Source organism: Petromyzon marinus, chromosome 29 (genome assembly GCF_048934315.1).
Source record: "Petromyzon marinus isolate PM22_M1 ecotype Great Lakes invasive population chromosome 29, UKy_Petmar_22M1.pri1.0, whole genome shotgun sequence".
Taxonomy (NCBI): Eukaryota; Metazoa; Chordata; class Hyperoartia; order Petromyzontiformes; family Petromyzontidae; genus Petromyzon; species Petromyzon marinus.
The window spans coordinates 216,897-230,463 of record NC_133695.1 but is presented as its reverse complement, the minus strand read 5'-3'; the positions used below and the strand labels follow the sequence as shown (position 1 = coordinate 230,463).

The following is a 13,567-nucleotide window of genomic DNA, read 5'->3' as shown; positions in this document are numbered from 1 at the left end:
AATGATAATAATTATCCCTGCCCTTGGCCTTGCTAGGCCTAGAGCCAGATTTGGAAGTCTTGTGCGGCCCACATATCACGGTTTTGTTCAAGCTGAACCTGACAGATAGCCATTAGAAAATCACCTGTACCATGAGGGCTCCCTACTGGCTAGGCTTTGACTCGAACGTGGGGGTTGGTGGATCATGCTGAGATGGTTCTTGCAAAAGAGACCCTCTTGTTACAGCACGGTGCAATGCACATGTAGGAAGCGGGACGCCAATTATGGTTCTGTGTGTTTGCAGTGCGAGTGTTTTCTCTGGGCATGTCTATTTTACTACTTTTGCAAGGACACTTCCAAGAGGTCAACCAGTGTGGAGATGGAGCATTGAGATCAGTTCACGTGCAGGAGTCAAACTAAACTCAAACGGGTTTTATTTTACCAGGTAAGGCCCACTGAACTACAAAGCTTTTTTCAGAAGCGGCCTGGCCACAAATAATATCTGAACGAAGTGGCTTGTCTCGTGGACATGTATAGAAGCCAAATACTCGAAACACACATCGATTTTAAATGTGGAGGGAAAACCGGAGGAATAGAGGGAGCGCTATAAAGTGTATTTGGCCTACTCTTCCACGCTCCCCATATTTTGACGCACTCCGTCACTGTTTACCTCTGCAGTTTACTGATCGCAACAACAATCTGCAGTAAACATATTCAAAAGGTATTGTTAGGCTTCTTCACATTTAAAATCAGGCCCTTGTGTCTTGAGGCATTGTGAAAGGTGCCTAATATGAAAAATATCATCATCATTATTATTATCTGTTCATTTACACTCTTGTATGCTACAACTGCAGCTGTTGCAACCATGATTCACGGTTTTGGATACATTTTATTTCAAACAAAATTACTTCCCCTAGCTTATGCACTTAAAATGACAGTCCATGTATTTGCAAGGACCGTTGATTGAATGCTTAAATGTTACCTTTATAATAGACATTTAAATTGGACACAATTGAACATATTCGAAGTTTTTTGGTCAATACTTTATTTTATCGTAATTGAGCTATCGGCGTCATGTCAGCGAACAGACTGCGGACACTACGGAGCTGCTTCTCAAATCCCTTCAAGTGACCTCTTATCCTGTTGAGGGGGGGCAGCACCTTCCCACACCCTTGATACAGAGAGTCATGTTTGTCACATGACGATAAAACCAATATTTGTCATTTTCAGAGTTGCAACTTAGCCAAATTAAGTGTAGAACCAGAAGCTAAATCCAGTTTAATCACAGACGGGTGTCTGGATTCGAACCTAGGAGATGCTAACTTGGTTCTGTGACCACTGAGTTGCCCAACCAGGTCGAAGCTTATTTTAAGTTCATTTTATATATATATACAAATTGGGGTGAGTTTTCAAAGAAGTTTCTGTAATCTGTTGAAATTTAAAGCGTTAGATAATGATTGATACTAATGATGATGCTTATTATCATCATCAACATCAAGCATCACCGCTACATCTAATTTGAGTTGATCATGTGTTGACGTACAGATCTTTCACACACACACACATGCAAAACTATCTCTCCTAGCAAAGTTAGACTGTTTTACGCTATACTAGCAGGCACAATCACTCATCCAATGTAAAGTCAGTAAACTCTTCACCGTGTTTACGTGACCCAGCGTGATCCCTAAGAACTCTTCGGAATGAAACATTGCGTATTGGTGTACAATTTTTACAAAATGGAAGCCATTGGGTAGATTAAACAACAACAACAACAACCGTCCTTCTATATGTGAACACCACATAGCTTCATACGCTGCCTTGATGTGTTCCGGCTAACATCTTTCATATCTGGTTGTTTCAGCCTTATCAGGAGGAACTCCGTTCAGAAAAGACTTTTAAATGTGTCCCCAGGTATCATCTCATTTCATAAACGCATACATCACACGATTTCAAGATGTTCAATAGCCAGGTAAAGTTATTAATTATGCCATTCAATCATTATGCACAAAGTGTGTTTCCACCTTTAAATGGAGGTTTTGAGACTTAAAGTATGAAATATGTAAAACTATAATTTGGAACACGTCCTTGAGGATCCCCACTGACACGTGAGGAGTGTTGTTTGGTCTGCTCGTCCACACTGGCCAGACATCTTGGAAGAGATTGCAGTACCCACACCTCACCACACCGGAGCTGCCAATTAACTCAGTTCAGTTGGACTCATTTATACTCCTTAGTGGACAGAGGCAGGGGGATGCAAGAAACCAGCACAATTGTTTCAACGGCCGTGCCTGGAGGTCAAATTCAACCGGTGACCTCTGCATTCCAAGTGCAATGTGTTCACCACCACCCCTAACTAATTGCATACTGTCGTGTAAATGGAAGATCAATGGTTCAGGGAAGTACTTTGGCATCAGAGAGCCAGATAATCCAGTTCCATGCACCAGCGCACAAGACTAGCGAATCCGTTTTCATATTCCGTCAATACTTGGCTTGGCTTTGCAGGCTTGGCTTGCAGCCTCTACTTGTTTTTGTGCTCTTGCACTGGGAATGAACAAGGGACGTGGGACACGGTGCTATGAAGAAGCCAATGGATGTGTGGCGTGCCAATCAATAATAAAAATTTATCTGCACGGCTAGAAATGTCTTGGGTAACCCCACAAATACCGAGTGTATGCCTCGTTTAGTAACCTAATTGCATAAAAGGCAAAATTGGTTTAGAGATGCGGTCTGCTGGTCCCTTGGATAAGGGCACAGAAACATCTGGAGTCATTAACAAAAGCAATGCATTTTTGAGTGCTATTGGGGACAAAGAATAAAGCTTTGGGAGAGGAACGGATTTTCTTTTTTTTTATATATATATAGCTTACAAAAAATACATAAATTCAGCTCTTTCATACATCATATCAAATGTGCCCACCTTGGGAAGTGCCCTTGTCCATTGGTGGTGTGGTCCACGTGTGGAAATTCAAAATGACTCAAATTAAGTGAACAAGAGAGCAGTCTCGAGTACAGTTGACCTCTTCAATCTCATTTATTCGCGTTTTCTGTGGATGTATCGTCTACACTGCATTGTGTTTGAGCATCGTAATTGGTCCGTAATCACTTCCTTACACTGAGTGATTCTCTTGCTATTACCTTAATCACTCCTTTGTTCTGGTGCCTCGGGACAGGCTGCATGAAAGGCAACATATAAATAATAGATGACAACGATAATCAAATATCTGTGGCATGGAGTAGTCTCGCTGTACAGCAACCAGAGCTGGCGTCCCACTGAGTGGTGGTGCGTACATGGTCCATCGGGTTGGATGAACTCTCGCCCGGAGCATGAACTTGGCGCAATGCCACTTGGCGAGATTCTTTAATTCGTGAATCCCACATTGAAACCTTCAGCGTAAAAACACCCCTATTTTATTTAAACGAATAATGTAACTGCAATGTGCTCGTTGGGAATTATACATTATTTTTTAGAAGGCGAAATTGTTTTGCGCAGCCCTTGGTCAATCCACTGCTGTATGAGAGCTTTCCCACACTACGAGTCTTCAAGTTATAGACAGGTTGAAGACTTCCTTCCATATATATTTGGTACACTTGTAGATTTGTTTACGTTTCTTCACAGTGAGTTGAGGCCAACCCAATCGCATAAACGTGAATAACTGTGCCCTGGGGAGAAGTAAACAATAATGGGCATGCTCCCCTGCCTGGGTATGTCTGTCTGCGTGCTATGTGTGTGTCTGTCTGTGTGCTATGTGTGTGTCTATCTGCGTGCTATGTGTGTATCTGTCTGCATGCTATGTGTGTGTGTGTGCATACTATGTGTGCTATTTTTGTGTCTGTCTGTGTGCTATAGGGAGCAGTAGTGTAGCGGTTAGCATGCTGCACTAAAATCCCAGCGATCCGAGTTCGATTCCTGCTTATGGCCATCAACACCAGTAACGAATATCTGAACTCGTCCTGGGCCTCCCCTAGATTGACTCAACCTCAAATGAGTACCTGGTTCAGTTTGTAAACATTGCCACTAGGGCGACAAAGGTGGCCGGGCGTGGTAATGACCACCAACCCCCTCCTTGGCCGTGCCGGCCTTCATAGGTGTTCGCTAACAGCACTTGCCCCAAAAGTCTGTTAAGGCTATACGGAGAATCGTTGTCTTTGTCTTGTACAGGAGCTACAGAACGGCGAGGTGCTGCATAAGCCGGCGTCGGGAGAGTCGGTTAACTTCGCCGAGGGCTGCAACGCAGGAGGGAGCGGAGGCAGCATGGGCAGTGGCGACATGAAGCCGTACAGCATCAGGTCGGCGTTCTCACGACGCAGCGATCACCGCGGCATCCTCAAGCACACCCGGTGGCAGCTGCAGCAACAGCAGCAACAGCAACACCAGCAGCAGCGGAATCAGCAGCAGCAAAGTCAGCATAATGTGGACAACAGTTTAGAGAGGGAGAGCGATAGTCAGCAACAGCTGGAGCAACAGCCAACGCCAGACACTGCGCATGGATCCTGCGACAGCTTTGGGATTGGAAACAGCCAGGCACATGCTGATGCTGTCAACCAGGGATGATGAAGCTACACGTGCATTTGGGCAACAACAAAATCAAAACGATACAATGGAAACATTGAGGATTGTGACACACAGCTTTGACGACCTGCTTGAGGCTAAAAAACAATTGTGGTGGTTTCTTGAAGCGATGACGATGACCAAACTGCAAATCGTAAGATGTGCCCGGAAAGTGCAAAAGAGGAGAATAGAAACGTTTAGTTGCAAGGGTGGCATGTTATCTTGCCAAAGCATCGTTTAAATCGGGAACGTATGTTCCACTGAAGACTCATCAAATTGATTATATTTGATTTTTTTTCAAACGCCTCCTAATGCGAATAAAAATGCCGCTATGCACAATGGCAAAAACCATGAAGAGTTTTAAATAGGTAGACAAGCGAGGACTTTGCTAATACCTACACCGAATGGTGAATGGGAGAAAATTTGCCAAAATACTATGATACATTTTGAAATAAATAATATGAAATGAGCATGTCAGCATTGTGCCTCCATGCTGCGTACGAGGTCAACCGTTTGTCTTCAGTTATGAAAATGTGTCGTGTCGTTATCTGGACAACTGGAATATGTTGTAATCCATTATTCAAATATATGTTGAACAAATATTGTGCCTGCTTACAAAAAAATGAGATTTAAAGATGTATGTCAAAAATATACTTATTTTATTATAAACCCCTCTGTCAATAAATTATCGTGAACTAAATCACATGTAGGCTGCCTCTGAGCTCCTTACTGGGCCTCATGGAAGGGAGCGGAGTAGCCTTGCAATCGCACTCCGTGCCACTGCTGGTGTGGGTCATCCGCCAGAGAGAGCACTTGGGACTCGCCGCTCCCATAGTGTATTTTGCCTACTCTTCCATGCAATGCAAGCGTCTTGGAAGCGGTGAGAGTAACCGCACTTTACCCCACTACACGTGACCAGCCGATGGACTGTGGTGAACCCATTTATACTGCTGCTGGGGTGGGGGGGGGGGAGGAGTTGTTTCAGAAACATACTTATTGGTGTGCCGGAGAAGAGGCATTTCAGAAGGAAAACGTTAAACATTGACGTTCTTTGCTTCGTAATATGAAGCAGAGCAGAACACACATACTCTTTGGTTCTTTCGGTAAAGTCACATAGGTATAAAATAAAATAAATCACGACGTTTCAGTCGCAACACAAGCGTCCATCATGAGGTCGTTTCTCACCTGATGGACGCTTGTGTTGCGACCGAAACGTCGTGATTTATTTTATTTTATATCTACGTGACTTTACCGAGGAACCAAAGAGTATGGATTCCTGCAGTGGAATTGGAGACATTTTCATGAAATGACCTGCAAGATTATTTTAATGGCTACCTTTTTAAATTACCAAAATAGTTAAATTTATACTTTAAAAAAATCAAAAATAGCTGTAAAATCTTATAGAAAACTATAGAAGCCTTGTGCAATTCCTTCATCGCTCTTTCAGGTACTTAAAGGAATTTGGGTCACAAAGACCACAACTGATGTAGGTGCACGCCTAGGCGCTTTGTTCCTGGGTGCGGGACATGCATACGAAGCTTTGTAAATGGGGTACAAGGGCTGCTGCCACGGTGTAATGGATAACATTACACCGTGGACTTGCAATGCAGAGGTCGCCAGATTATTTCGATCTCCAGGCACGGCACTAGAAACAAATGGATACATTTTTTAAATCCCCCAAACAGTACAAATAGGTAAACCACAGTTGATTGGCAGGTCGCGTGTGGTGGGTTAAGTGTGAGTACTCCCACCTCTTCCAGGCCGTCTGTCCAGCATGGCTGAGTAGGCCAAATAGCATCTGGAGAGGCTCTGTAAAGTTCCCTCGAATGGGGAGATCCGACCGCCAGTGGTGGCATGAGCAAGTAATTGCAGGACTGGCACCTTTATCTGTTGAGAAGAAAATACTTTAGTCTGGAGCACACTCAACTGATGTCTGCAGCATCACCTCCAGAACGTCACTGCGGTGACCGTGGCTACAGTGCTTACTTTCTCATAGAGCGTTAGTTAAACTCTTGCCAGACAGCCTGTGGCTTATAGCCTAAGCGTGTATCTATAAGGAAGAGTGCACTTGTTTCCCGTGTTGAAACTTCATTTAAATGTAGTTCTTCATACATCTTTTCCAATTAGGTATTTTATTCATTGAGCAGAACTAGCAAGATTCATAATCCTGCAGAGTGGCCAACCAAAATCGGCATGCACCACGCACATTAAATAGTTTTTTTTCCCCTTGGCAGAGGTAATTCGCCGTGAATTTGGTGGTATTTTTTTCCAAACGCTCATTAATTATGTTCACAAAGACAGCCCAGGTTGTCTTTTATGAGTAGATACACTCAAGCTTGTGATTATCAGGGGAAGTCGCCGCCGCCGTTGCTTGCATTGTTAATGTATTTCGCCTCTACAATTCATTCCCCGTGTGGGTTAAAAATCATCATATTGTCCGGACAAGCCGTGGCCACACACCAGTTTCCTGGAAAACGACCCACGCACATCCTAAAACCACAATTGTAAAGCATGCCATTTACAATCATTAATTCAAGTTCATTTAAACAAAAAAATTAGTTAATTTGATCCACTGCAGAGTTGAAATAATTTGAAGGATGGATTTTGGACATGATAGAATGTTTTTGATTTAAAGCTTTCGTGACTGCAGTGATTCATATTCTTGGTTCTTTCGGTAAAGTCACGTTGAAGGGAAACAATAAAATAATATATAAAATATTATTGTTTTATATATTTTTTATTATTTTATTGTTTCCCTTCAACGTGACTTTACCGAAAGAACCAAGAATATGATAGAATGTGTGGTAAGCAGGTTGCTTTTCTGAGAGACATCACCTGTGTCCATAATGCACCTTTGTGTACCACTAACCATTTGTTGTGGTTTAATTAAATATACGCATCCTGTATTACCTGGATTATAAGACGAATATATTATCCCTGTCTTTTAGTTGGGGATACATCTTACAATCCAAAGAATACATGTACCTTCGAGCAGATGTGTTTTAATATAGTTGCTCAGAATCGTCTGCCAGAAGACGGTTCTCCACAGAAAACATTACCACCTCGAGGGCAAAAGACCAACCACCAGCAGAAACATTTTCCAGAAGCCATTTTAAAGCAGCTCATTCATAATAATCTTATGAAAGACGGCACTCGATTGCAATACCGTATTTTCCTGATTATTAAACGCACTTTTTTTGTTCAAAATAACCCCAAATTTTGGAGTGCATCTTGGTGTGTGCATCTCGCTACTCTCCGGTGCGTTTTATAATCCGAAGATTGCGGTGCGTGCAAAAAACCTTCCAGTTTAAAATTGTAGGGCATTTGCATTTGCCATAGCAAGCCAGTACACACTGGTCACGTGGTGTTGTTTGTTGCTCTAAATGTCTCGGTGTTTTCCACACAATAATACAACAAACGGAAAGTCGCGTTTTGATGTACATGTGTCCCGCTGGAGGATTTTCATAATACTGTATTGGGATCTTAAAATACAATTTCAGCACTGCTGAAAACCCATGAGCCTAGTCCAACAAACGTGGTGTAGCAATGCAAATGTGTTTATTATGTTAATGGTAGCCAGGCTTAATGCGCCCTAGGGTGGAGTGAAGTGCTTCAGAGAAGAGATACGGTACAAGATACAACATCGCTTATCTGACCTGATGGACACCAATGTCTAGGAAGGTATGTGTCGAATTTGTGAACATTTGCAGACAATTATTTGCTATTCCATGCACAGATATTGAATTGCGTGTGGGCGGTTAAATGGTCAGGGCGGATATGTGATGGTCAGATATGTGACACTGAAATAGTAGGCTGCTGTAAAATTTAAGAAAAGAGGTTTTATTTTTGTTATTGAAGGAACAAAGATATTGACACAGCAAACATTTAAACCAAAATACAAATAGAAAAGTACATATTGAAATTAATTACCCGGTGATTATTTTCCAAAGAATCTGCATCGCATGTATGCAGTGTAGTGTTAAACGTTTGTGAGCTTTCTATTCGTTTCACTTGTGCTCTCTTAGATGCACTTTACTTGACCACCTTCACCAATACTTTCAAAGCTCATCTCATTTTCTATGCGTAAGTGTTTGCCCAGAAAGACACTCCTGGAGTTGGACCACCGAACGCACAGCCCAACTATAATAATAATCAACGTCGATTGGCCGGATAACGAATCAAATTTTGTGGTAGCAGTCCATCTTCACGAACGGCTTACTCAGCGAATGTAAATGCATTTCTAGTTGCCTTTTGCATCTGGGTAGAGAATAACTCTGTGCTGTGTGACTCCGTAAAACAGGGACAGCAAGGTAGAGTTTGGTGATGCTGGCCCGAGTGGAAGAAGTGAGGCTTCTAAAGTTTTATTCGAGTGAGTTGCCTATCAGTTGAGTCTGCCAGAATGCGCCCGATCTCGTCAGGTTTCGGAAGCTAAACAGGATTGAGCCTGGATGGATAACCACTATGCATACCAGGTAGTATAGACTGTGGGGATGCATAACGGGCAGCAGAGGATACTGCAACAAAATACATTGTTGTACTGTACTTCTGTGCTTCCACATCTATGCTCCACGCCCTGACCCACCCGCACTGGCCAGCGGGGTGAAGTATGATCAAGTAACCCCCCATGACTCGCTTGGCAAGAGGAAGCGCCCTCATCTAGTAGTGGATCAACAAAGGGCTGTACATGTGCGAGTGACTGATTCTAAAATCATTAATTACTGATGATTTTGACATGAAAATGTGATAAATGTGCGTTATAAGTCCTGGTATAATTATATTCTTGCTTTTTATACATGTGTTGAGTGCCTAATTTTAATGGGAGTTTAGCCGGGGGGGGGGGGGGCATTGTTTGGGAAGGATGCTGTACACTTTAAAACACTTTTATGCAAGTGTAAGTACTCATTTCCACGTTAGCATAACATCACGATGCTGCAGAGACCGTTGGACCAAAACTCTTGCCACAGCCATTGCTCGGGGCAACGTCATGGTTGGATTGGGTCAGCAGGCCACCAAACATTTGCTCGGGGCAATGTCATGGTTGGACTGGGTCAGGCCACCAAAGCATTTGCCCAGTTTTTCAGTTCTGGAGTGGTTGGCCACCACTCACAGTTTCACAACCCAAATAAAAGCTCCACTTCAATCGGCTGAAGAATGAATTGTTCACATTGGGTCGAGCGTGTGGCGAGCCCAACTCCAGGACCGGCTTTAGCACGGCAATTGTAAACGCATCTTAATTTTTATTTTGCATCGAGGTAAATAGTTACAAAAAAATGTGAATTATGGTCCATAAAGCCCTCATGATCAACGTGGTGTTAGATTGGCCTTCATGCAGCTGTGGCTTTATAAAGGGCTATACTTTACACACAGAGATGTGTTTGATCATCTAAAGCAGGGACACCTGAGTGGAAGTAGATGTATGTTGGCCCAAGACCATTGGATTGTCTTTGGTCTTTGACATTTCAGATACCATCTCATAAATAGCCAATAAAGAGTAAGTGTGGTTGTATATAATTGAAATTTTATGTATTTAACAACTTAAGCAAAACACATGGAAATGTCAAAAGAACATCACTCTGCTGTTTCAAACTGGCGTTTTTAACTTCTACATAGGTTTACACGGTTGTGCTGTATAGTTGTGTGATGTGGTTTTGGGTTGTACCCTGTGCAGTTTGGCTTGATGTCTGACGTTTCGCTCTGCGTTTTGAGAGCTTCAGGAACTCGGCACGTGGAGCGAAACGGTCGATATTGTGCCAAACAGCACACGGTACAACCATAAAACGCATTGGAGAGCAGCCATTCAGAATGATTCCTGGGTAGTGAACTGCATCTAGGTTTGGAAGGAAGAGGGGAGTACTAAGCTCTATTCCAAACCCACTTGTGTAATGTTCGTGAACAGGGTAGCACTGCTTAGCATGAGTAAAGTCAACCATGAACAATAACTCGATCTCTTGGTTGCACCCACGCGATTTAGGGGGGCAGGTGGCTGTCTGACTGCCAAAGAGAGGGAAGCAGAATGAGAGGGTGTGGGGGAGAGGGTAGAGGCAATGCTGCACCTTTCTTGGTCACATTAAATAGGACAAAACACTCATTCATGTGGAAGTGACGGCTGTAACTGAGGTCAGAGGGCAACTAGGTAGGCGAATTTAACATGCAAAGGCAACAGTTCAAATCCCACGCTCAAAATTTGTATTAATAAACAACATCCATTAGCAAGGACATACAGTAATATGTACATTTAAACTAAGTTATATTAACTGAAAAAAAAACGTGGTACCATAATATTTACAAATTCTACATTTTAGAGCGTGATGTAAGGAGAGGGTCCCTCGATCTTGGCTACAAGGTCTCTGCTGCGTGATGCTGTTTTTAAATAAATAAAATCTGCAATTAATAAACCGCTTAAGATGGAAAAGATGTTTAAAAAGTAAAATGTTCGTTTAAATAAGAATGTTTACTGTACTTAAATGTCATTAGCTACTACCCACAATCGGTTTACCAGCACTGCATATAGCCACATACCTTTATTTTGGCGAGATATATTTATTTTGCCTCTTTAACCGCGGAACTACACAGTGATATATTGTGCACCCACTGAAATGCCCCACCAATATTGCCACGTTTACAAAAGTAATTAGTTTAACCACGTGAAGTTATGTGTGTCTTTAGATACAATGCTGACAATGTTGGCATCTCATTTGAATCGATTACCTCACATTCTGTGAATGTTATTCCAATGAATTCCAAAGTATAATGCGTACGTGTCTTGAGAGACATCCTGCTTACAAACTTTAATTGTGTCACTGGGTTTTTGCTAACAACTGAAAAAGTGCATGGTACTCGGTTGCAAGGCTGATTTTCGTGGATGAAAAAAGTAAACATTTCAAATGTTGCCTGCTAGAGTAGTTATTCAATATACAATCGCTACAATAGTTAAGTGTGAATGCGATGATGGGCTAGCAACAATAATTGTTTAACTGTCAAACCATGCATCTGCAGGCACCCTCAATCCACTCTGCTCTTATATGCTGATGCCTTTAATTTTATCAGTTAACTTGTGTGTGTTTTAACATAAGTAGCAGAATAGCTACTGGTACCACAAAGGAAAGAACAAAACTGTTGGAATGTTGAACAAAACGATAATTTAAAGGTAAAGATAACACTCAGATTGACCTACCAACTATAGCAGATGATGTGATGAACATTGAGTTGACATGTCAATTATGAATGTAAATTATTGATGTTTGTGAAGGCCACTTTATGCGAGGGAGAATACCTAGCGAGGTTGATAAGTACACTAAGATTTGTTTTACACATGAGGCACTTTAAATGATAATCATTACATTTGAAATGCTCTGAAATCAAGCTACATCTGTTTTGTCTATATTTTATATGACATGTTTAAATTGCATCAATAAAATGTTTGCTTTTGCATCTGTACACTTTTTTCTTCATAGTTTTTTCTCATGAATTCATATATGTAAAACATGACAATTTCATTGTACTGTAAGAGTTGTTCTCAGATCAAGATTCAAATAGAATAACGTTAGGTTTAAACATCACAACTTGGCAATAGAAAATGTAAGCAATTTCAGGTGAAGAATAGAAGTAAGTTGTTCACATCTTCTTGGTTCTTTCGGTAAAGTAGAAGGGAAATAATAAAATAATAAAAATTTAACATAATAAAATTAAATTCTCACGACGTTTCGGCCACAACACAAGCAGCCGTCTTCAGGTGAAGAAACAGAACTGTCGGGAAGACAGCGCTCCAATTATTTTTTATAATGTTTTATTTTATTATTTTATTATTTCCATTCTACGTGACTTTACCGAAAGAACCAAGAAGATGAATCCATGAAGTCACGAAAGCTTTAAATCATAAATTGTTCACATTTTAAATATTTGTTTTAGTGCAAAACATATTCCCATTTGGTTCTTTCGGTAAAGTCACGTAGAATGAGAATAAAATAATAAATTGATAAAATAAAATAACACAATAATATTCTCACGACGTTTCGGCCACAACACAAGCGGCCTTCATCAGGTGAAGGGGGCGAGACTGTCTGGTAGGACAGCGCTGGAGTGAGAGAGCCACGTTCAGATCACGGCTTTTAAGCTGTGTGAGAGGAACAAAGAGCCCTCAAATTTCCGCAAAATTAGGACAGCGCTGGAGTGAGAGAGCCACGTTCAGATCACGGCTTAAAAGCCTTAAAAGCCGTGATCTGAACGTGGCTCTCTCACTCCAGCGCTGTCCTACCAGACAGTCTCGCCCCCTTCACCTGATGAAGGCCGCTTGTGTTGTGGCCGAAACGTCGTGAGAATATTATTGTGTTATTTTATTTTATCAATTTATTATTTTATTCTCATTCTACGTGACTTTACCGAAAGAACCAAAGAAGATGAATCATTGCAGTCACGAAAGCTTTAAATCGAAATATTCCCATTTGCTTAATTTATTATGTATTACAGTATGTTTTAAATTAAAAATAAAGCATTTTAATGTTTTGGATTCATCTCATATTTTTGAACATCATTGTGGATAACAGAGGACCTCAACACCACATTTTAAATGATCCCTGCATCACTGCTGCGGTCAGTGGGTCACATTTGCTCGAATGTATTTTCATGGTAATATAAGACCACAATGCCGTTTTTCAGGAAATTCTGATGGAGTATTTGCACCCACGTATGTGTCTTGTTTGAAGCTTACAATTTCCAAGACTGTCATTTACAGATTTGATTTGAAGGGAAACAGGCGCTATTTCAATACTGAGGAGATAAGACAATGAATTTCGCTTGTGTATGGGAGCTGGGTGGAGTGTTACACTGCAGAACCATAATATATGGCAGTGGCTTGTGGAGGTCTTCATTCAGCAGTGGATTATGGCTGATACTGATATTGAAAAGGGCCTCTAAATTTTATGTTATCATTTCATTTGGGGTTTTGCATTGACAAATCGCCCAATGGTATATTACAGAAAAATAGTATCCCCAAAGGTGTGACATTGAAGTAATGTGTGCTGTTATACATGGTGTCTCTAG

At 41.5% G+C, this 13,567-nt stretch overlaps 1 protein-coding gene across 2 annotated transcripts in view; it reads left to right on the top strand.

The window, feature by feature from the left end:
- LOC116947392 (potassium channel subfamily K member 2-like) overlaps positions 1-11,965 on the top strand; it is a 173,056-nt gene extending 161,091 nt beyond the window's left edge. For both annotated transcript variants that reach the window (XM_032963075.2, XM_032963076.2), the window contains exon 9: positions 4,139-11,965. In XM_032963075.2, the coding sequence (XP_032818966.1) occupies positions 4,139-4,531 (393 nt within the window). In that variant the 3' untranslated portion in view covers positions 4,532-11,965. The remainder of the gene's footprint in view (positions 1-4,138) is intronic.
- The last annotated feature ends 1,602 nt before the right edge of the window (positions 11,966-13,567 follow it).